At 36.9% G+C, this 22995-nt stretch overlaps 2 protein-coding genes across 10 annotated transcripts in view; one reads left to right on the forward strand and one right to left on the reverse strand.

Moving 5' to 3' along the window:
* Positions 1–1869: 1869 nt before the first annotated feature.
* LOC145676119 (uncharacterized) lies at positions 1870–22458 on the reverse strand. 9 transcript variants are annotated; one of them, XM_081747015.1, is made up of 5 exons: positions 22228–22299; positions 17886–17937; positions 12851–12990; positions 7184–7616; positions 1872–5244 (listed from the first exon to the last, which is right to left on the reverse strand). In XM_081747015.1, exons 4-5 carry the CDS (start codon positions 7405–7407, stop codon positions 4584–4586), a joined length of 885 nt encoding a protein of 294 aa, XP_081603141.1. In that variant the 5' UTR covers positions 7408–7616; positions 12851–12990; positions 17886–17937; positions 22228–22299; the 3' UTR covers positions 1872–4583. The 9 variants fall into 9 exon arrangements, with proteins under 9 accessions (XP_081603145.1, XP_081603147.1, XP_081603146.1 ...); XM_081747016.1 differs by lacking the exons at positions 17886–17937; positions 22228–22299 and adding an exon at positions 20926–21763; XM_081747014.1 differs by lacking the exon at positions 22228–22299 and having other exon boundaries at positions 17886–19469.
* LOC145676120 (uncharacterized) overlaps positions 16493–22995 on the forward strand; it is a 52051-nt gene continuing 45548 nt past the window's right edge. The window contains exon 1 of the mRNA XM_081747024.1: positions 16493–17090. Within this exon, the coding sequence (XP_081603150.1) occupies positions 17083–17090 (8 nt within the window). The 5' untranslated portion in view covers positions 16493–17082. The remainder of the gene's footprint in view (positions 17091–22995) is intronic.

The following is a 22995-nucleotide window of genomic DNA, read 5'->3' on the forward strand; positions in this document are numbered from 1 at the left end:
GTGCGACTTTGGTGTCTGGTGTCCCGTGTTCGATTCCCGGCGGGAGAGCATCTATGATTTTTAACTGTTCCTTATGTTTCTGTGTTCGTGTCTCTGTCGTTATAAGTTATTACAAAAAGCAAGTTAAACGAGTGAAGCAAGTAAAATTAGCAATAAGTAAGTTACTGAAACACGTTCGGTGAGTCAGTTAAAAGAAAAGTGGACAAAGCACTGACTTTTCACGCCGTCCATGCGAGTTCGAATCTATCTCGGCTTGGTTTTTTATCCATTTGAGAGAAAGTATTGTTTCTTTTCGCTACAGCTAATCACTCTTTTCGTATTTTTCGCTGTCGTTTACAGCTAAAGTAACTGACTATTCTTATTCTTTCTACGAATGATGGATCTTCTCTTTGGCTTCATGTCAAACATGCACACGTAATGAAAAGACGCTGTCGATAATAATAATAATTTACTTACCACTAATGTTGCTTACCTTTATTTGCAATGCAATGTGTTACTAAAAAGCAAATCAAATAACACTCCTCGCCATTCACGCTCCCGAACTCGAAATACATGATTTACAGTTCTCTGTGTTAGGGGAAAGCACATTTATTATATTATTCTTTCAAATAACACGTTTCACAAGTTACTTCATATCAAGATGTAATTTCATATCATCACTAACAATCATCTTGTTCCGATACGAAAATAACTCCCTCCTGCAAAAAAAAGCCTGACCGTATCGAAAGGGCGTGAACCTTCTTTATGCGATTAATCGGGTCCAATATTTCAATAAGTCCCTGCACACAAATATCTCAGTAAAAGAGGAAAAGTTATTCAAACTTTCTGAATACCTATTTATGGGCGAAATTTGGTTCCCTTGGAAGTTTTTAAGAGTTTGAAGGGCCGCCATGTTGAACATTTTCATCTGATTATTCTGGTTAACGAACTCATCAAGATATTTCAACAATTAATGTTTGTGCCAAGTTTCGTCTCAATCCGCTGAAAATTAGGGTGGTTATGTCATTCACAAATAGCGTTATATATATATATATATATATATATATATATATATATATATATATATATATATATATATATACAGATAGATAGATAAATAGACACACAGAGGGAGAGAGAATAGGTGTTTTGCTCCCTGCTCGCACCTGTGGTGCGTCAAAGCTAAACCGGGCCCCTTTGCAAAACGTATTGACCAGCCTAACCTAAACACAAACCTCTTAATTGCTAACGTAGAAACGTGGTCGGGAGGTGTAAAGCATGTAGAAATTGTATTTTTAATAACCATGAGTATGGATTCGAACACTCCACTTCCATGTTTTTCTTTTTACTTTTTGCAGCTACATCGGAACGTTCAATTTTTATTCTTTACTAATTGCAAATGGCGTTTACATTCAAAATATGAGGAATGTTGGTGGCATTTGTTCGGATATTCTCTTTCAAAATTAAGAAGAGAATAAAAGCAATACGCAAAGACAAAAAGTATTATCAGTACTAAACATTACCAATAATAATTGCTACGAAAGACTAAATACGACCTCTTTTACCATCTCTCATGAGCTGTATGTATTATTAACAATTTTTTTTAAAACGTTCTTGACGTGGATTCGAACTCGCGTCCTTTTCATTTGTAAGCGAGCACCTTAACCACTACACCAGGATCATGGCGTGGTGAACGTTTAGTTGTCGGCGTATTTGTTGTATTTGTATTTTATGTTCCCACTTCGACAATTTTTACTCTTTTTTCTAAGTTTAACAGCTGTTTCTGGCTTTCTCTTTCGGTGTCGCCCTTTATTTACACTATGCACTATTCGTATTCACAGCTTGTGCTCTTCTGCAATGTGTTATTCAGGTTAAACTTTTTTTTTTCCCCTCAGTAAACATATGATTGATTTAATTCTCATACTCTCCACGGATGGAGCGCAGGAATGCCAGACTCGAATAATAGGTGTACATTTACTTTCCTGACAGATAATACTTTTCTTCTCAATTTATGCTTTTCCCACTTCTTGGTTCCAATTAAGCACAACTACTATGTACTAATATCCAAAGTTGTATCCCACCTTCCATAAATTCGCCTTAAGTTATTTTCTTTTAGGCTGAAATCTTGAATCCTGCGAACTACGCGTTCGCGGAAAGCACCATTTGAAGAAGGCGTCGAACTCTAAAACGAATTTTGTGCCATCTATTGTTTGTGTGGCACCGGTGGAAATGCTACTGTTACAAGTGATGCTACTTTGGGGAAAATTTTTCGCGGCGCAGGGAGGTTTAGGAAATACTTCTTAGAAAGGGAAAATTAGAAATATAACAGACTCTTTATTCCTCACTAAACAACCTTTCCCGGCCTGCTACAGAATATCATTGCCAAATATGCCTTTCAAATGGGAACGGATCAACAAACAAAAGGAAGTCAACTGAACGTGTTGCTTATGAATTAAGTGGCATTATCACAGTAGAGGGAAATATTTTCCAGGGTGCTCCGCCTTGTCATAAACAGTATCCCCGCGGAGTCTAAGGGTCAATGACCACATGTAAGAGTTGAGTAAGGTCATTGTAAATGAAATGCACATTCTCGGAATTGAAGCGAATAGCTTTTGTTGTCCATTGAGGGGGTAAATACTAACAAAAGATGGTCGGTAAAAATGTTTATTATTATCTCTGAGCGAAATTCTAACTTAAGTTCCTAATACCAGTTACTCACTATCACTGCCACTACCTAATGACCACTCTGTTGATGTCTGTTAGTCCATTAATTATTCTTTAACATTTTCGTTTCTCAGTCGTTTTGTTTTAGTTTCCTGTTTTTTTTTCTGTGTGTTTTTTCTCGTTTTCTATTTATAATGATACATGCTTTTACTTTCCAATAATAGTCTTCCACGAAATAATAATAATTAACGATAAAAAATTAAGCAAGTATTTTATCTGAAAAGAAATCTACAAAACTCGAAAGAAAATGAGACGAGCGAAGGCTCTAAGAAAGTTTCTTTCGACTTCTGGGCAAAATTTCGAAAGTAATAATTATAGAAATGTCAAGCTTGGGGTGTTGTCAATACCAGTTATCGTTGTCGAAGCATTTGCAAGGTGGCAAATTTTTAAAACTAAGCTTATTTTACTTGATTGGAGCAATTTGATTGCTAAATTAAAATGGAATGAATACGTTCTCTTCGCTTCTGTGCCTGAGTTAAATTTAATGAATAGAAAAATTTCTTTCAACAAATTAGTTTTCAGGCAGTATATGCGCATGTTAAGTCAAAAGGGTAACTGTAATCGAAAGATCATTAGGATGTACAAAACACAATTTTTACTCAAAACTCTCTCTGTCAATTACAGCAGCGCTACTATAATAGTATAGCAATAATCAATCCATTCTTTCGTATTAAATTTAGATAGAGCGATATTTCTACACATTTGGTAATAGTTTTTATGGGATGATCTGATTTTCAAGTTCCACCACTGGGTCGATGACAAATTAAATATCGACTAAGGCACACGCTTTTGTGATTTGTTCTGTATTAAACAAGTTCATCTAAAATGAATAAAGAATAATTAGAAATGAACTATATCTCAAGAATGATTAAATGGGCTATCTTCGATGACCATTGAAAACTACATACTCAATGAAATGGATAGGAATGCAATAAGAGATCTTGTTAAATTGAAAGCCAGAAAAGTGTATTTATTACCTGAAATTTTCAGTAACAAAGAAAACGAAAAAAATTAAGCTAACTAGCATAATCGTATCACTAAAAAATACCATGTAAACATGGTCTTAATGAGGCATGAGGCTCTTTGTGGACATCAAACCTGTTTTAATGTTAGAGTTGAAGCTCATAAGCTTTGTTCTATTTCGAATTTTGTTTCAATTATACTTGTCAAAATACAAATAGGTACTATATATATCTTGGTTGTGTCTTGTGTTTGTCTAATAAAAAATGCTGTTAAAACAGGAACTTGGATCAAATTATTTTTAAACCTTACGTCCTACCTTGTGCCGGCTTGGCTAAAGGAGAATGATGAGAACTGAATGAAATGGTGGACTGAAGAAGGTGGGAGGAAACGGAACAACCCCGAGAAACACACGCACAAGGTGTTTGTGCAGCACAAAGCTCAGTGGACTTGAGCAGGGATCGAACCAGTGGAACTTAGTTCAATATTTATCCACAGCCAAACTAGATAAAATTTCACCATTTGTCGTTAATACTCACAGGGAGGCTACAGATGTTGGATAAATTTTGCTAATGTAACAATTATTTGAAGATTTCTTTTTTCATTAAAACTTTCTACTCTTTTATCATTTAGGTGGAAGCGTCTAAATATTGTTTGCTTACACTTAAAAAATGTCAAGGCCAGCCCTGTTTTCAGTAACCCATGTACTGAGTAACTGTAGGCTGTTACTATAAATACCTTCAAGCATTGAAATTAATCATACATTGTCTGGTCTTCATGAATAGTTGTGTGAGGTTACAAATTACATTTCCGAGTGAAAGGAAATCTTGCAAAATTACAGGAAATATTTCATCTGTCCTATGTGAATAACCATATATTTTTTTATACTATTTCTGACTAAACGCTTTGCTTTTTTTAAATCACTGAGTAGATCTCTCATATACATGAATAACCACATGCTTTTTCAAATGATCTGAACGAGCAAACGCTTTCCCACACTGACGGCAAGTATACGGTTTTTCACCTGTATGAGTACGCATATGCCTTACCAAATTTTCCTTTCTACCATACGATTTGCTACACTGAGAACAAGCATGAGGTCGCTCACCTGTATGAGTAAGTACGTGCCTATTCAAAAGAAATCCATTCGCAAACGTTTTGTCACAGTGCAAGCAAGCATGTGATCTGCTACCACTATGAGTAAGCGCGTGTCTCTGTAAACGAACATAACTATTAGATTCTTTGACACACTGCAAGCAAGTATGTGTTGTGTCACCTTCATGAGCAACCCCTGTAATATCATTGCAGGAAAAGGCACTGCCACTGTGTGGAATGTCATTTGTACGAGTGAGAATGTGTTTATCCAAGCTAGGTTTCCGAGTAACTTCCTTGCCATAATTGGCGAACAAATGTGACGAATTATTTGTATCCTTTGATATCTCTATTAAGGAGAGTGATTTTTCACTACGAGTGCTCAGACACGTATTATGATTTACATCAATATTTGTTGCAGTTAGTCTCTTTAAGCCGAAATTTCCACACAGTGTACTTCCACATCCATAAGGAGATAATGCATATGACCTGCAAAATTTCAGGTGTTGATTTGTATAAAACGGAAAATATGTGTTAGTCAAGTTAACAATAAACGTATTTTTACATAATGCTTCTCTTCCACTGCAATTGGTCTTATTTGTATGAATGACTAATATCTACAGGAGTTTATATACGCTGTATATAAGAAAAGGAATTAAATCATTTGCTCTTTCATGTAATTAAAAATTAGGGAAATTTTGCCATATTTGATTGGTAAGGATCAAAGAAGACATAAATATATAAAAATACAATATATGCTATTTGGTCTAGGAATTATTTCGTGCGGGTGGACAAGAGATGGCGCAACGAACGGAGCGTCCCACAGTTCCGTGTATCCACACATGTGTTGCAAACCCCTGTTATCGCGTATCGTTCGTAGTATAAGGCAGTGGATTAAAGCGTCAACAACACCAGTTTGTAGTTAAGTGAACATGGCGCAATTTGTGCCTGATAAAGTGTTTTTGCGGGGTGTCCTGCTGCATTACTTTAACATGCAGAAAAGTGCGACTGAAAGCCATCGTATTTTGGTGGAAGTGTATGGTGACCATGCTCTAGCTGAGCGAACGTGTCAGAAGTGGTTTGCACGGTTTAGAAGTGGTGATTTCGGCTTGGCAGACCAAGAGCGAGCTGGACAGCCAAAAAAATTTCAAGACGAAGAATTGACAGCATTGCTCGAGCAGGATTCGTGTCAAACGCAGGAACAACTTGCAGCAGCATTAGGCGTTGATCAAACAACAGTCTCCAAACGCTTGAAAGCCATGGGAATGATTCAAAAGATGTCACATTGGGTTCCACATGAATTGAAAGACAGAGACGTTGAAAGACGAAAAACCATTTGCGAATTGCTGCTTCAACGACACAGCAGGAAGGGGTTTCTGCATCGAATTATTACGGGTGATGAGAAGTTTCCATTACGAGAACCCTAAACGAAAAAAGGCCTGGGTGAAACCAGGTGAACCAGGTCCATCACAACCAAAACGAGATATTCACTGTGCAAAGGTTATGCTGTGCATATGGTGGGATATGAAAGGTGTGGTGCACTATGAGCTGCTGCAACCGGGTGAAACTATGAATGGAGAACGTTATCGACGACAATTAATGCGTTTGAAGCAAGCTCTGGCCAGAACACGACCAGAATGGGAGAACAGACATGATAAACTTATTGTTCAACATGATAACGCTCGCCCACATGTCGCAAAACCGGTCAAAACCTATTTAGAAAATGTCGGATGGGAAGTTTTACCCCACCCGCCGTATTCACCAGACGTTGCTCCTTCGGACTACTACTTGTTCGATTGCATGAACAACGATTTGATTGGACAGCGGTTTACTTCTTCAGAAGATATCGAAACATGGGTCTCTGACTGGATCGCTTCCAAGGATGAGGACTTCTTTCGCCACGGAATCCGTACATTGCCTGACAGATGGGCGAAAGTGGTGGCTAGCGATGGACAATATTTTTCTTAAGGTATTTATGTATTTTGTGTTTGTACTACAGCTTCAATGTGTGCGTACCAACCGCACGAATTAATTCATAGACCAAATAGAAAGACACAAACTTGATCCTCTTCGTCTCTAACTGTTTAGATTTTTACTAAATGTTCAAAGTTGATTAGGGATGAGAACAGCGAGGCTACTTATCCCTCATGATATGATAATTGCCGAAACAAGCTACACATAAAAAGTCACAAATTGAAAGAACAAAAAGCAATTAATAAATACACAAATAAAAGTTAAAACACAGATTGCGAAATCGACGAAAATATAGTAAATAAAAAATCGTAACAAGAAAAGAATAAATTGAGTACTCCTTAGTAAATTTTAACCCTTCCAAACAAACGTATAACGGTGCAAATACGGTCAATAAAGAGCTCTAGTGCTACAGATAAGTACATATATGATTAAAAAGATAGAAGCAGAGCATTACCTTTGAATTTCAGAACAATCTATTCCATGACCTTTCCTGTTACTTAATATTGAGTCAGATGATTCTGCAGATGTTATAGTCCTTTCAAATTTCATTTTTTTGTTGCTTTCACTTAAGCTTATTACATTATCCTCGACTTCAGGCTTACTTTTCATTACGCAAAGTACTTTTGAAGTCAAAGATGGAATGTTTTGATACATTATTTGATTTCCTTCTCCTATCATTGGCAATTTGAATTCTTTGTTATCCGTGAATCCAACACAATTTTCTTCAACTGGACTTTTCTCAACGGGTTTACTTTTTTCCGCTTGGTTGACAATTTCAGATAACAGAAATTAATTCGCATGTAAGTTTATATTCGTCTCCCATTATGATAATCGTAACTGCTATTTTTAACAACTCCTTAAATTGAATTCAACTCTCCAATTGGTACCTAGGCATGAAGGAAATGGTATTTGTCAATATGAAAGAGGTATTTCTCACAACAATCTAAGTAAAATTAATAATAGTAGATAAACATATCTTCAGGAAATATAAACTAAATAGAAAGTTTTATAGATACCATAAACGCTATTATGAAATTAATAATCAGAAGCCAGTATTAATTACTGCCTAATATTAATACAGTCTGATTCACACAAGACACACTGATTTAAGGTATATTTATTCGATCATTAATGACGTGCCATCAAATAATACCTATAAAAGAGTGTGGGATATTGTAATAACTACAGGAAATATTTAATTTCCTGGTTGCTATACACAAGAATGAGTTATCAGTCCTTTCATCCGTGCACAACATTGGGTTTCATGTTCGACGATGATTGTGTATTAGGCATTGTGTACGGTGATAACAGATGCAGGTTTCCTTTACCCATTGAACAAAGACCAACTTACGATGCAGGCCAAGGTTCCATACTTCACCACTGCAATTCATATAAACTACATAAATATTCACTGCCTTTAAAACTTAGGACTCCCTACCTCCTCATTCTGAACAGGTCCTGTGCACTCGTTCTACCTCGCAACGAGGTTAGAATACAAACTAAATACCGTCCCATCGGAGATTTAACCTAAGCCGGAGGGTTAAGCAGATGACGCTACTTCGACTCTTTAATGAAGTAAAACCAAACGAACCTGAACATACTCATGAGGATTTCTGAAGAACGTCGCTCTGTAACACTAGGAAATCATGCGTAATGGGACATCTGAAATGATAGCTAAATATAATTCCACAATCAAAACAATGTAAAATACAGAAAGAACAATGAACACCGGTGAATTATGGATAAGTTTAAACTGCTAAATTATTTACTAATATTTTTTGGAAAATTATCAGAAAAGTCACCTGTGGAAATATTCAACGATATTTCCGTAAAATATGGTTTTATGAGCGCATCACTCAGGATGAAGCAGAAATAGAATGGATTAACACTAAGAAAGGATGGGGGCTAAAACTCATAATACAAACTAAGGTTTCTTAAAGGCATCTTCCATAAAGGTTATGTTTTCCCTTGGTTAACAGTGGAACCTTTTGATTAAATAAACCTTTTCAAAGGGCATGTTCTTTACCACATAATGTTAGTGCAACTAAGTCACATTCTGATTAAACCTGTGGACAATATTTTCTGGAAGAAGGAAGTACAAATATATACACACACACACACAATATACAGGGTGTTAATGAACTATACTGACAAACTGTAAGAGGTGATTCCTTGCATCAAGTAAGAGAAAAAGTTCCTATGGAGCTATGGTGAAAAGTGCATTGTTTCAGAGCTAGAGCTGTCCAAATTCGCGAAAGACCCAACTTCAACAGGCGCTATTTCGAATTCCAGAAACAGTGGATGGTAGTCCTTATCAGCGTATAGGAAGTCTTAGATACGCAACTCAAAAATGCGTATTTCATTAATGTTCAATGGGTATACAGAGTATTCTATACAGGGCAAAATTCCCAGTAATGCCATCAAACGAATTTTGAGATATGCTCACTTTCTGATTGGTCCAAAGTAGGCAAATGATTAGCTTTCATAGCAGAGAACACAAAATCCTTCGGCGCGATGTCGGAAAAGTTAAGGATCGTCAGCAGCACGGTTTCTCGTACTCGGGCAAACACATGCTTCAATGTTTTCTTTCACGCTTATAAGTGAGGAAAATGTGAATACCGTGAAGAAACACATAGCATACTCATTATTCCGAACACAAAAAAGCACGAAGCTGCCCGTTCCTAACACTTTCAAATTCTCTCCGAAGTATATGGATGTCCATTGTTGTCAAAACTTACCTTCTGCCTAATTTGGACCCTCCTTGAAATCAGAGCATATCTGAAAACTCTATTGAGAACATATCTGATTTTTCACTTGGAGGGAATACCTTGTATACCTAATGAAAATTAATGAATTATGCACTTTTGGATTATGTATGCGCGCCTTCCTTTACGCTAATAAGAACCACCATCCACAATTGATGGAACTCCAAATAGGGCCTGTTGAAATTTGGCTTTTTCGCGATTTTGGACAGCCCTAGCTCTGAAGCTATGTACTTTTCGCCATAAGTCCGTATGAACTATTTCTCTTATTTTGATGCTAGGAACTACCTCTTACAGTTTGTCTGTATAGTTTATTAACACCCTGTATATATATATATATATATATATATATATATATGTGGGGGGGTGCTTGTTTAGTGTGTGTATGAAAACAATTCATTTAACTTTCAAAAAAATCATTTATAGTAACGTCAGAAACACTAGCCAGCAAATTTATTGACAGACAGAATAACTCCTTGCAAATTGCAATTATCCTGCAAACTGTTTTTGAAGATAGTATTTCTTGGTTTAAACCTACGGTTCATACTTCCTACCAAGAACTTACTGAATTCTGCCTGCAAATAAATATCTTAGACAATCTACGAAACTATAGCTGCCGGAAAAAGGTGTTAACTAGATAAGATTCGAAGTCTGGAAGATCATCCCTAATTGGTCGATGTAAGACGCAGCAGTGATCTTTCCGCAACTAAGACAAAGCAAGCAAGTTGCAAAAAGGAAGGAAAGGAAACAGATGCCATTATTTTAAAACTGTTACATAGCAAGTATGTATCTGTAAAGCATTCACATGCAACGTGGTGCACATTTATAGGCAACTTGCATTGTTAGTGTTGAATTATATTAGGCAATACTAATTAGTGACAATCGTTTTTAACAAATTTAATATTTTATGATTTTAGTGAACAGATTGTGCTAAAATTCTAAGAAAGAAGAAACTTAACACTATCTACTTACTACACTAATTTATAATTATTATACAGCTTGTGGCATTAAAGTTGTGTACTCTTTAACCAACCCTCGTATTTACAAGATGAATTCTTGGAATTAGCGCTTAACCAGTCGAAATTTGCAGAAGAGCGAAACCATGGAATTTTTTCACCCAGAAGGTGCCTCTCTTCTCAAGACATTTCAGCACCTCTCGCCGAATCGTATTTGGGAAAGTATTTGCTCGTCCCCTTACTCACATCTACGCAGTCTGCTGTCCAAAGTATTAATATGTTCAATTATCAGTTATTGATTAATATTTAATGAACTATTTAGTGTCTACGTATTAATCACTCAATTAACACACATTCAATTTCCTAATAGTGTTTAGTTGGCTAATATTTAATAATAAGGTGTAGTTTTATGGGAACTATATCCCAGTAACGTTTGAATCAATTTTCTCTCTTTGTACAAAACGTGAATATGAGAGAGGCGGGCAGTGCGTCGGTAGCACTAAAAGAGACCAGGAACATATGTAATGTTCTGTTAAGAAATATGTATCAGTGCTCAACGCAAACGACAATGTTTTTGTCTGTATTACAAAATGATAACGAAAAATAAGTTATTATATAAAATTATCGGCAAACATGTAAAATCCATAATTATTCATCATAATTTCTTCTACACTTTTTTAACTCGTCTAGTGTGAGAAAAAACTAAAGGCGACAACATTGATTGGAATAACACGTTGAAATGTGACAATTATACTAATTGTCTGGAAGTTAGAAAGCAGAAGTAAGTAGTAGAAATTCGGGATTTTTCACCATGGAACGATAGATGGATTATTTCTGCATTTTCGCATCATCGGTTTTATTTCGTTTTACTTACACGACGCAAATAGCGTAACGCGACCGTACTTCGTTTGGACATGGGACAGCGAGGGAAATACCCACATAATATATGATTATTGTGTAAAATTTAAGTGTTGTCTGTGAATGTGAAATAATAAATCGATATCTTTCATATCATCTTAATTTTTTTTTTATCAAGAGCAATGTAATATTAATTATCTAATTTAAATGCGTAGTGCCATGAATAAGTGTCGTAAGTGTTCCTTTGTTTGTTATTATAATGTGTTTGTACCGCGCCATGAGCAAAAACAATACAGGTAATGACTCGAAATGTTTGTGACGATTGCATGTTGATTCGTAGGCTGTGACGATAATGGAATACGGTACAACACCGCGCTTATGTCTTAGACAACCACTGCGTGTTTAGGATATTTTTATTATTGTAATTTTCCCCTTTTGGCTGCACGAGACATGTGTAGTACCCGAACTAATGCTATTTGGGATTTTTTGTTATTGAAACTTGAAATCCAGTCGCAATCGTACCGGGTGATCTCGTCAGCGACGGTGGGTACTTGGAGAAATACCCGAGTCTATTTAAATAATTTGACACCAAACCCGAACCAGTAGACTCATAGAATGGGGCCTGAACCAGGGACATATGGGAATTGAACACATCACACTCTTGGAATGGCCTATCCCGAACAGGGACAGACGGTAATCGAACTCCAATATTGTAATAAGCTGAATATAAATTCACTATTTGAAATATTTATCATTTATAAATGTTTATGTTTATAGACAGAATGTTAAACATATTTTGAATTGGTTCAGCAAGTGCCTAGTTTATATGTCGAAATTTGATATTATGACGCCTAAGTGAAAGTCAAACAAACCCAACATGGAATGAATACTCTATATTTCTAGCTATTACCGCATTAATCATACAAAACATGTCATAGTAAGAAGTTCAAATCATCATATCCGCTCAGTTTAAGAACTAATGTAAGACAAGGCAATATCAAACAATATCGTTTCTTGTTCCAAATAGTATGTTATTGCTTATTTTCTTAATGGCAACATACCAAGTTGATGCAAATTTACAGAGTTATATATGATATGCAGTAAAACAAGCATACGCTTTTTACCTATATTAGGCATGTTTGAACTAAAAGTTATGTATCGAGATCCGGCGAGGAGAATCAGAGCTATTCAATGAGACATCGAGTGAGGAATGTGAATAACACTGAGCATTACGCCTATTCGCAATCTGTGTGTGGATAAAAGACTATACACTGCACTAGTTTCATAATTTTAAAATTCATTATATAAAGTAAAAAAAAATATCAAGTGTCTTGCAACTGTTAGGCCAATAGATACGATAAGACATTGAAAAGTTTTGCAATGCAAATACAGATAAAGAAAACTAGTTTGAAATACTCTGCACTACATCAGATGATTTGTATGGTCACTCGAAAATCGATTTTTTAAAATGAAAGTTGCTATATAATTTAAATGTGTGTATTAAATGAGAACTTACGAACGCCTGCTCCCTACGGAGTATCCTACCTGACGACGGAGAAGCCCATGGTTGTATTCCTACTCGAAATCGGTTGGATAGCTTTCGTGATTTTCCGGTGGCCTTCTGGCACAAATTTGGATGTAGTTCACACAATAAACATATTAGCTTTCCAGAAGTTGATCTGAACCTAATAAAATGAAAGAAAAGTAACTACAAGCAATGTATACTAACGAAATCATATGTAATTAGGTAAATGTGTAAAACAACGGTGCCGGGCGTGTTAAAAGAAAAACACACCATACATTGCCAAATTTACAGGTAAAATTCCATATCTGCACAGAAATTTGTTTGGTGGAAGCTGCTGTACGTAGGGACATTTTGATATATTATGGAAGTAGAATTTATGTATCCTAATATTTGAATAAATGATTTTTAAGAGCAAGGGTTTATTCATCACTTGCACTGACCAGTAATTCGATAGTGCATTTAACGTAAAAATAATAACCTCATTTTCGATGGTCCAGTTTTGTCATAAGATACATTTTCTTGATGTACCAGGGGACAATGAAGATGTACCTAGGGACAGGCAAATACCTGGGTTTTTGTGACATACAAAATGTTTTTGAGGGAGTGATAATACTACTAAAATGCTAATGAATATGAATGTTTGGCAATATTTTTATTTTCATGTGATTTTTTAAATGTAAACAGAAGATAGTATCAGTTTCAAAATGCATTTTCTAATAACCTGAAAATTGTTAAATGGTTTTATAGAGCATGAATATTTCTTTATAAATGAATTTAAAAGTAACCAAACAATCTAACAATTTTTCCTTAAAACAACCAATACCTTACGTATCTCTAGACTTACAAGATCATCTCTTTTGTTTGAAATTGCGAAATATTTAAGGAAACAAAAAATTACGTTTCTCATGAATCCTCAACTTGCCTTTAACGTAAGTCGTAGCCATTCAAAGCAACAGGAGAAATGTACTTTTGAAGATGCCTTGAGGACGAACCGCTTAAAAATGTTGGAGGTGGCAATTTTAGGATGATGTCTTCCAATCTTAGGGAACAGACATTCGATTCTTCAAGAAATGTGAAATATTCTTGACCAATTGACTTTGCTTTGTTCAGATATTGCACGCAGAATTCTTCGGAATATTGCTTGTTGACTACCTTTCCTACATGGTATTTACTTGATTTCTTACTAGCCAGTTTGATTAAATGAAATCACCAACATTGATCTTTTGCATTTTGGCAGTCTTCAAGTTCTTTAGCTGTAATCACTTCTTCAACCATTGTCATATCATAATCATTTGAATCATCGTTGTGCATATTCATGATTGTCTCTTCTTCCTCCTCTTTCTGCTTATAGTGTATTCTATTTCGTGACTTGCTCAGTTTCTTCGAATCCTTATTTTCTGAGTTTCCTTTGGTTCTGCGCATCTTCCTTTGTTCTATTTCCAGTTTTTCTGTTGTATCTGTCAAAACTCGTGCTTTTCCAGTGAGACCTTTTCGACGTCTTCGTGACTTCCAGGTGCTCTGGTAGGAAGTGGTCGAATAGCACTTGGCGGAGTTGAAGACTGAGCCGGTGAAGAAGATTGATTAGCAGTAGCCCACACCGACGCTTGAGCTGATGTAGGAGTTTGCGCTGATGTGGAGGCTTGCATGGATGATAAAATGCTCCAGAAACTTCTTAAACATGTCTTGTTTGGACTATCCTGAAATATGTGCAGTACCAGTAGATCCAGAAAGTGCATTTCTTAGCATTGGTTGACTCGCAAAAATTGACACGCGGAAATACAAAAAGTGCTGAAATTGTATTGCCCGTAGCATTGATACAACAAATCATTGTTATGTTAGGGCATCTTTCTCCTGCAGTTGCAGCTCCTAGTTGTTTTTGTCCCAGTTTAGCACGAACACGTGGTGGGTTGTGAACAGTGGAAATCCTTGTCTCATCAAAATTGTCAATTTTAGATGGTGGAAATTTGTAACGCAATAGTACGTCTGAGTAAACAGAAAAGAACGAAGCAACATTTTCTTTCGTAAAAGATACAGACTGTGGAATGCTGGAGCATTCAGGCTTTTGCAAAGATATTTCATGCTCATACTTTTTCTAAATGCACGCAACCATCCGTCACCTGCAGATTTATTCTTTTCCCGTTCTTCAGGTTTCTTTTCTGTTCTGCTTAGCCCATAAGCGCACAACTTCTTTCAACCCCCTGTGTAGTTAATCCATATTGTAGACGTGCACTAAGTACAATGTATTCCACAAGCTACTTCTCTTCTGTTTCAGTGAAAACTAAACGGTAATCATAATTAGGCTTTTATTTATACTAATCCACGCCAGAATGCGGGTAGTTTTTCTTCAAGCCAGCGATGATACCTGCCAGCGCTGATTTTGAAACGTTATTCTTCCCGGCTTTTTTCGTATCGATAATTTGTTCTTTAGGACATCCTTCATAGCGTTCTCGACATCTGGTTGAGGATTGGAGCGCTTTCTGCCCCCTTACTTCGTGGCATATCTCTGAAAAGAGAAACAAAATAAATCACACTCGTATGTACCTAGGGACACTGTCCACAGGTACGTCGTCCCAACGTACATCTTCGCGCCTATTTTCTTTGTTAAGATAGTGCACCTCAAGCATTTACCAACTTTAATAAATAGTATAGACGCACACAAACCCTACTTTTATCATGCGTCTATAAAATTCTGAGGCAAACTGTAAGCAAAACAATAAAAAAAAATACTTCAAACTTACTGGATTTGCACTTTTGTAGGGAAAAAAACTGAGCATCTACACTGTACCACTACTTCCCAGTAACAGACTCGGCCACTCACTGTCACTTGTGGAACTTTGCTGGGAGGCAGTGTCGATAACCGCAAGCTACAGATTTTCACTGCAGAACAACAGAAAAAAACAGTATTGTCCCTAGGTACAGCAGCTTCCCCTATATGGAAGAAATTTCTGAAGGAGGAAGAACTAAGTACTAATAGATACGAATGTATTTCAGATTTACTGTCTAAATTTGTTAAAAATTCTATACGAAGATTAAAATAAGCGAGTGCATATGGAAGAAGATAATATTATGATACTATTTTCCAGCGGCGGTATATCCCTGCATTGTATAAAGAAGCTGAATACTATGTTCACAACGGAGCATTACTAGTGTGAAACCATGACAAGTGCAATTGAAGGGTAAGGGGAAAAAACAAGAAATATCCATGAATGTGTTTTATCGAGTTCTTTGTCCTATCTGTTTGTGACCCTTGGTACTATTTGACCGTATATGCCATGTATGCGTAAATGTAGAAATGTTCATTAAAAAGGGACAAAAGACTAGACTAACACAATTGTTTCTTACACGTTTTTCAATATTAAAACGCCGTTTTCTCGAATATGCAGTTTTGTGACATTCCTTGTTTTTTCCCCTTACCCTTCAATTGTAACTCGCATCATTTTCAAAATCCAATTGTTCCCAAGAGCTTACGCGTACCTACACAGTCGCTGACGCTCCGGCTGCCTTCGAACGCTTTTCTATCCTATTCCGTGAGATTGCATTTCTATTTGCATGAAGGATATCTTTAGTTACTGGGGGCTTGGCGCAGATTAGAATCGATTAGACACCATTCGTACTTTTTAGTGCCCACCTAGCAAAGGTTTGTGTTTTCTGCTCTGTAGTCTTGTTACACATTGGGAAGCCGTATATATAGGCAATTCGTCAAAGAAATTAGTGAAAGAATTACATTCTTTTTTTTTTTTAAAGGGTTAAATTCCAAAGTTGGGCGTCCGTTTCCCGCGAAATTTTTAAAATTTACAGGAAGGATATGGATAATTTTATCGTTTGTGTGCTTGATAATATATAAGAGTCTCGAAAAATCTGTTTATTTGTTACATATAAGCGGTTATATACATGGGACTATACGGCGAGCGGAGGGAACTACTTGGCGCAAGGTAACCGAACAGTTGCATTGTGGGAAAGAAAAGAGCATTTATGTTATCAACATGGCGAATGTGCAAGGGCAATGAACTAGCAGTTTTAACATTTGTGAAGCAATACGTTGATAGTGAACAAAATCTTTTAAAAGTTTGTGAAGAGCACGGATTAATGAACCTAATAACAAATTGCAGAAAGTGTGGAAAGGAGATAACAGCGACAAAAAAACGTGACGAAAGGGGACGTTCAACTTCGGAATAAGTGCCAAAAAAATTATTGAGTGGTGGGCATAAACTTGACCTGTACCAAGAACTTTTCGAAGAATAGGAAGACCTTCATGTTCCTGTAAGCACGGTGTCCATCAGCAGAATCGTAACATTTTATTTATATGGAACACAATTGATACGCACATCCTATAGGAGGCGGTAAAATTAATACCCACCTGCAAAACTTTGCCGTATTTCATTCTAATATTACATAACTAGAAATTAATTTTGACACATGAAATATAGCAATAATTTGCAGCTAGTTATCTACACAGAAATTATACAAAACACACACATTCCTTTCCTTTTTCGGGCAGGGAACACATATGTTCTTGTTTATCTCACACAATGAGAGGGTAATAGGTGTGAGAATGATCCATTTCACTTGCTTAAATAAATGGGAGTATGTTTAGTACAAGGGGTCCAGAAGCACGTAAAAAACACAAAATTTACAGGAGAAATGAATGATGCAAGTACTTAGACGTAACATAACGTAACCAAATCTAACCTAACCTAAACTTACCTATTATTATAGAAATAAGCGAAATTCTAACCTTTTTTGGGAAAATTATGCGGGACTGGCAAATCTTTAGTTTAGGCAAGGCAGTGACAGGAACTGATTGCATTAAGTACAAGGGCAATATTGTAGTAAATTAAAGTCCCCTTATTACTGCCTTTTTAAGGTCGTACATAGTCTATGAATAATCCCTAGCAACAGAAAGGAACCAACGACACCTGTGAATAATACTAACAGTGACGGGATATCACTGCCTTGCCCAAACTAAAGAGTTACCGACTCCTACACTAATTTAACTCAAACTAAACTAAACTAAGCTAACCTAACCTAAACTTACATAACCTATCCTAAACTTACCGAATGTGAACAATGTGTCTTTTTGCACTAAAATTCACACATGTGCCCCTCCCTAGAAAAAAAAAATCTTTCTTATTCACTTCACAGAAGACTCACGAAGAGTCAAAAAACTCTTAGGCCTCAACCATAGGGTCAAGTAGGCCAAATCACTAAAATTGTTTTGTGTAAAAGTTGATTCCGAATAGAAATTGATTAATTATGTGCAGTAAACTGCGAAAATTTGGCACGGACGACCCGAATTGCCTGATTCCGAATGAATAAATGTAATAATCAAATTGTCTGGTGTACACCCCACAAAGGAGGATTTGTGTAAAAAACGGGCAAAAGAAAAAGTCAAAACCAGGAAAAGGAATGTCAAAGTCGGGAGAGATGTTCAAACAGTGTGAGGCAGAAGGCCCAGGTGGACAGGGCAAAAGTAAGAGAAAAGTGGGAAGTGTAAAATGTTGGAAAAGAAAGTATAAGAGAAAGGGAATGTATGTACACTCATGTCCAAAATGATTGTCGCATATCTATAACTGTCTTTTTGTAAGAATATAATTTGATAATGATTTAGCATGGTACTTTTAATCAGGGACGGCGCCAGGAACGCTTGATGGGGTGGGCGGAAAGAGGCGGACCTACTTGCTGGGTGGGCGGACAACGAAAATGAGAACTGGGCAATGTAGACATTTTTTGACAATAATTAAATTTCAATTTTTATACTCTTTAGTTAACTAAGGCTCAGACCGAAATAGGGGAGAAACAAGGATGTGGAACATCTGTGTTGGCCTTATAGAAGGTGCCATTCCAGCATTCACCTGGTAAGACTGAAGAAATGCAGGACATAGGATAGGCTGCGGGAGTTCGTGGCAATATGCTCGACCTACCGAATTCCGCGTGGCACACACACTACCTCTACTTTCAGCTTTTTAAATAATAATAACGGTGTGTTCTGTGTAGTCGAAGAAGTTCAAGACTGCTTTAACTCCTCTCCCTCCAAGAATGCACATGAATGCATAGAAATAAAAGAAGGTTCAAACAACGCAGACTAACAGATAATACTCTACTTTTCGTTAATAACATAAAATACACAATAAGTAGGTAAAGTAAAACAAGGATAAAATAGGCTGCTGCAAACATTTTTATCTTTGAAGTATTTATTACAAGAAAGCAAGAGGCAAAAAATATAAATGAGTAACTTCAGAAGCAATGCTGTCGTCTTCGCTCTCTCCAACATCTAGTTCATTTTCACTTTCCTCGAAATCGAACACTTCAAATTGCGAATCCTGGTTGTCACATGTATTTGTATTTTTTGTCTTTTTCCCCATTGAAGAAGAAGGATTATCACTAACATCAACGGATTGAAAATCGCGCTTCTTTAAACACGAGAAAGACACTGAGCCTGAGAAGAAATCGCTAAATTTTTTCGATATGTTAGCTGAACAAGCACCGACCGCCAAGACTTCTGAACGCAACAGAGATCAACTCAACAATGCTATAATAAGGGTTTTTACAAATCTGTTTAATGCCACACGGGTAAGACATGTGGTACATTGCTGTAAACAATTGCAAGTTGGAACCCTCTTATAAGAAGCTATCGCGCCAACACAAAGCAAGGGCGCCGATTTCTCTGTAAATTTGGGGGGGGGGGGCATTCAGATGCAGAAGGCATGCATGAGGATTTTAAGATAAATTGAATTCAAATTATGTCAAATATTGTATATTCATAAATAAAATGCGGGGGCGCACATGGGCTTTGGGGGAGCCCGGGCCCCCTTGGGCCCCCAGGATCGGCGCCCTTGACACAAAGCACTACTGTCCTCCCTCTCTTACTCAAAATGAGACAATAGATAATACTGGCCAGCTCTGTCCATTATTTAGTTGGCTTTTTAGAAAGCACTTTTTTTTCCAGTGCAGCACATACAAACACTGGCGTTTCAATAGCACGATTGTGCGTGTGTGTTAAACTTCAATTCATTAATCACGACTTTTGGCATCCATTATATTACTACAAGTATCTGTCTTAAAATCATTGTCCATTGCAGAGTTAAACAGAGTCATAAAACCTACTACATTACAATCGAAAGTAATACCTATTGCTTGTGAAGTACAGGATGTCACCTTCAGTGCCGGATTTGCGTATAAGCTAAACAAGCTATAGCTCTATTGGGGGCCCCAAAAATTTTAAAGAAAAAGTGTCTGTAATGTCATTTCCAAATAATAAGAAAAAGCAAATAAGATAAAACGCACATACAACAACGGTGTTCTGTACTGTTATGTATTAAGCTCTCATGAAGCAAGTAATAGGGTCCTGTTTTCCAACGCGCCTGCAATGGGATTTCTGTTGCCCAGTCCCGCTTATAATGGAATCCTCGTTTCCCAGCTCCGCTTGTAATGGGGATTTTGTTTCAGAGCCCCATTTGTAATCGGGACCCTGTTTTCCAGCCATTACACTTAGCTACTTTAATAAGACTTCACAGCATAAGTGATACAGTATCTTGTATGCGGATAGAACTCTAGTGCTACCCTTTCTTGTACTATTTGGAATTCGACAAGAAATTGAGTCTGGTAACAATGGATGCTTAAGAAGAAGGCATAAAACGACAAGCTCGCGAAATAATAGTAAAATATAAAGGAATTACAGCCCTAAGCGGCAATAATCTTTACATCGCGAAATTATAGCTATTTTATTTCGCTGTACGTAAGTATGAAAAGTAGTTTGCAGAAGTATTTTCATAACTTTCAGAACTTGGCACTGATTTTCATAGTGATCTATAGAGTTGAGTTGATTTTGAGTTTAACGTCCCTTTCAGCAGCGAGGCTACATGAGACGGGACCTACTGATTAACGTGGAATCCAAACCACATGAGCTCCCACCGGGAATCGAACCCGGGTCTCCCACGCCAAAGGTGCGTACGCTAACCGCTTAGCCACGGAGGAGCTCATATAGTGATCTATAGAGTGCGATAATGGATCACTAAAGGCAGGGGCGGATCCAGGTGCGGAGAGGTCTACGATCCCAGTTCTTTGAGTGACAAAAATAATTGAAGCCGTTACTTACATATTTTTGAAAGTTTAGAGTAAACTCACGATATATCTATCATAATCTGGGTTTTAGTTGCCCCTTCTCCAGTTTAAACCTTCTAAGTTCGCCTCTGGTTCCAGCGAATTTGTGTCGTATTACACCTTGTGTAATCTTCGAGGGTTGCATTCCATTTTGAGTTACCCCAGTAACCTGACCTGGAAAAAGCTCACACGATTAGAGGCAGTAATGATATTTAGACCCTGGAGGCACCCTGGATGATATTTAGACTGTATTTACTTACACGGATCCCTGGAAACGTTTCAAACTTTACCAAACTGAATAGAAACAACTTGAAATGAGAAATAATGCGGTCTCCACATATTGTAGAAGCATGGCGTGGAGCGCGGATCATAGTTGGTACAAAAAGATCGGCAAGGGACTTTATTGGTACCAAATTAAACTACCGCTAATTTTACAAATTTTACAGTTTTTCTGCAATGTATTCAAAACAGTAAGTTAAGTTAACGAAATATACACGAAAACGTATTTACTTAATAGATATGTATTAGGTCCATAAATTACCATATAGCATATATTCAAACAGAAAAGGCGAAATTTTGTCGCTGAAAAAGAATGCTAGAAATAAATTGGCCCCATTATCTTCAATAGCTTAGGGCCCCATCAAACCGAAATCCGGCACTGGTCACCTTTATTCTTCTTCTGTTGCTGGGGTGTCATTTCAGACTTCGCTTGAGGGGGCAAGAACACCAACAACATAAGACTTTCACAGTTTGCACTAGTATATTAGTAGACAATCGATAAAGTATATGTATTCCTCAAAATCTTGCGGGGGCAATTGCACCCTCCTGTCCCCCTTTAATGACACCCCTGTTCTGTTGGGGTGGGCGGATGGGTGGGCGAGGCCATCCATCGGGTGGGCGGTTGCCCACCCCCGCCCACCCTTAGCGCCGTCCCTGCTTTTAATACTGATATTTTGTGTATAACCCAGAAATGTATATTTGTGGTAAATTTCATACAAAAATAATTATAAATACGAAAATTAAAACGAATAAAAGAAAATGTTGCTAAATGGACATAAAGTTTTATTTTCGTTTTATCGTTCTTATTTATTGCCCTTTTGACATGAAATTTTCTACACACATGTCTTTGACGATTATACACATGCAATTATTATAAGAAATACCGGGTGAATTCGTTATCAAATTATATTCTTACAACATATTTATAGACATGCGACAATAATTTTGGACATGAGTGTACGTGTAAAGGTAAAAGGAGTGTCAGTGTAGCGTAGGTATATAGAAAGGCCCACTAAACTCTCTTCTTCATAGAGCACCATTAAAGACGAGGCATTCTCCGCAACAGCCACTGTTGAACTCCCTTCTTTCTTATTCTTTAAACGTATGACTAATTTATGATATAATTACTACTAGGGCCGCGACTGTACTGTCAAGTCGGCCAAGTCACTAAAATTGTCTGTGTAAGTTTTGATTACGAATAGAAATTGATTCCAAATAATAACATTAAACTGCTCAAGGTTGGTACGGATGAACCGAATTGCCTGATTCCTAATAAATAGGCACTATAATCAGATACCGCCTTATGCAGAGTCGTTTTGACAAATGATTAGCGTCATGCTAAACTCCCGACTTCTGCAGGAAGCAAATGTAAGTCGAACGCTTTAGTATGGCACTAATCACACGTCAGAAGTACTCTGCATATGCCCCAGAGTCTTGTGTAGACTTGACACGGAGGGGTTTTGTATTAAGTGCATGCATTCAGTTATCGAAGTAAAAAAAAAGAAGAAGAAAGCAGAGGTGTATTTTTTATTACCATTTGAATACTCGACATACCGGCTATATAAATGTTAATATGCAGTGAGAGTATGTTCCTGGAAGATTGCATTTCTATTTGCATAAAGCATCTCTGTAGTTACAGGAGGCATGGAGAGACTTTGATCCCCCGCCATCTACTTTCTGAAAAATAAAAAAAAAATATCCTCTTGTCTTGTATTACAGTGAAGTATGAATGAAAATGCTGAAAAACCGAGTTTTTATTTTAACAATTTCCTTCGGAAAGACTCCC

This window comes from Thermobia domestica, chromosome 18 (genome assembly GCF_964235325.1).
Source record: "Thermobia domestica chromosome 18, izTheDome1.hap1.1, whole genome shotgun sequence".
Lineage (NCBI taxonomy): Eukaryota > Metazoa > Arthropoda > Insecta > Zygentoma > Lepismatidae > Thermobia > Thermobia domestica.

Excerpts from the sequence above, each read along its gene's own strand:
- LOC145676119 (XM_081747015.1), bottom strand. The coding sequence starts at position 7,407 with ATGATAGGAGAAGGAAATCAAATAATGTATCAAAACATTCCATCTTTG. Across the intron at positions 5,245-7,183 it reads GATTGTTCTGAAATTCAAAG|GTCATATGCATTATCTCCTT; the intron begins GTAATGCTCTGC and ends GAAATTTTGCAG.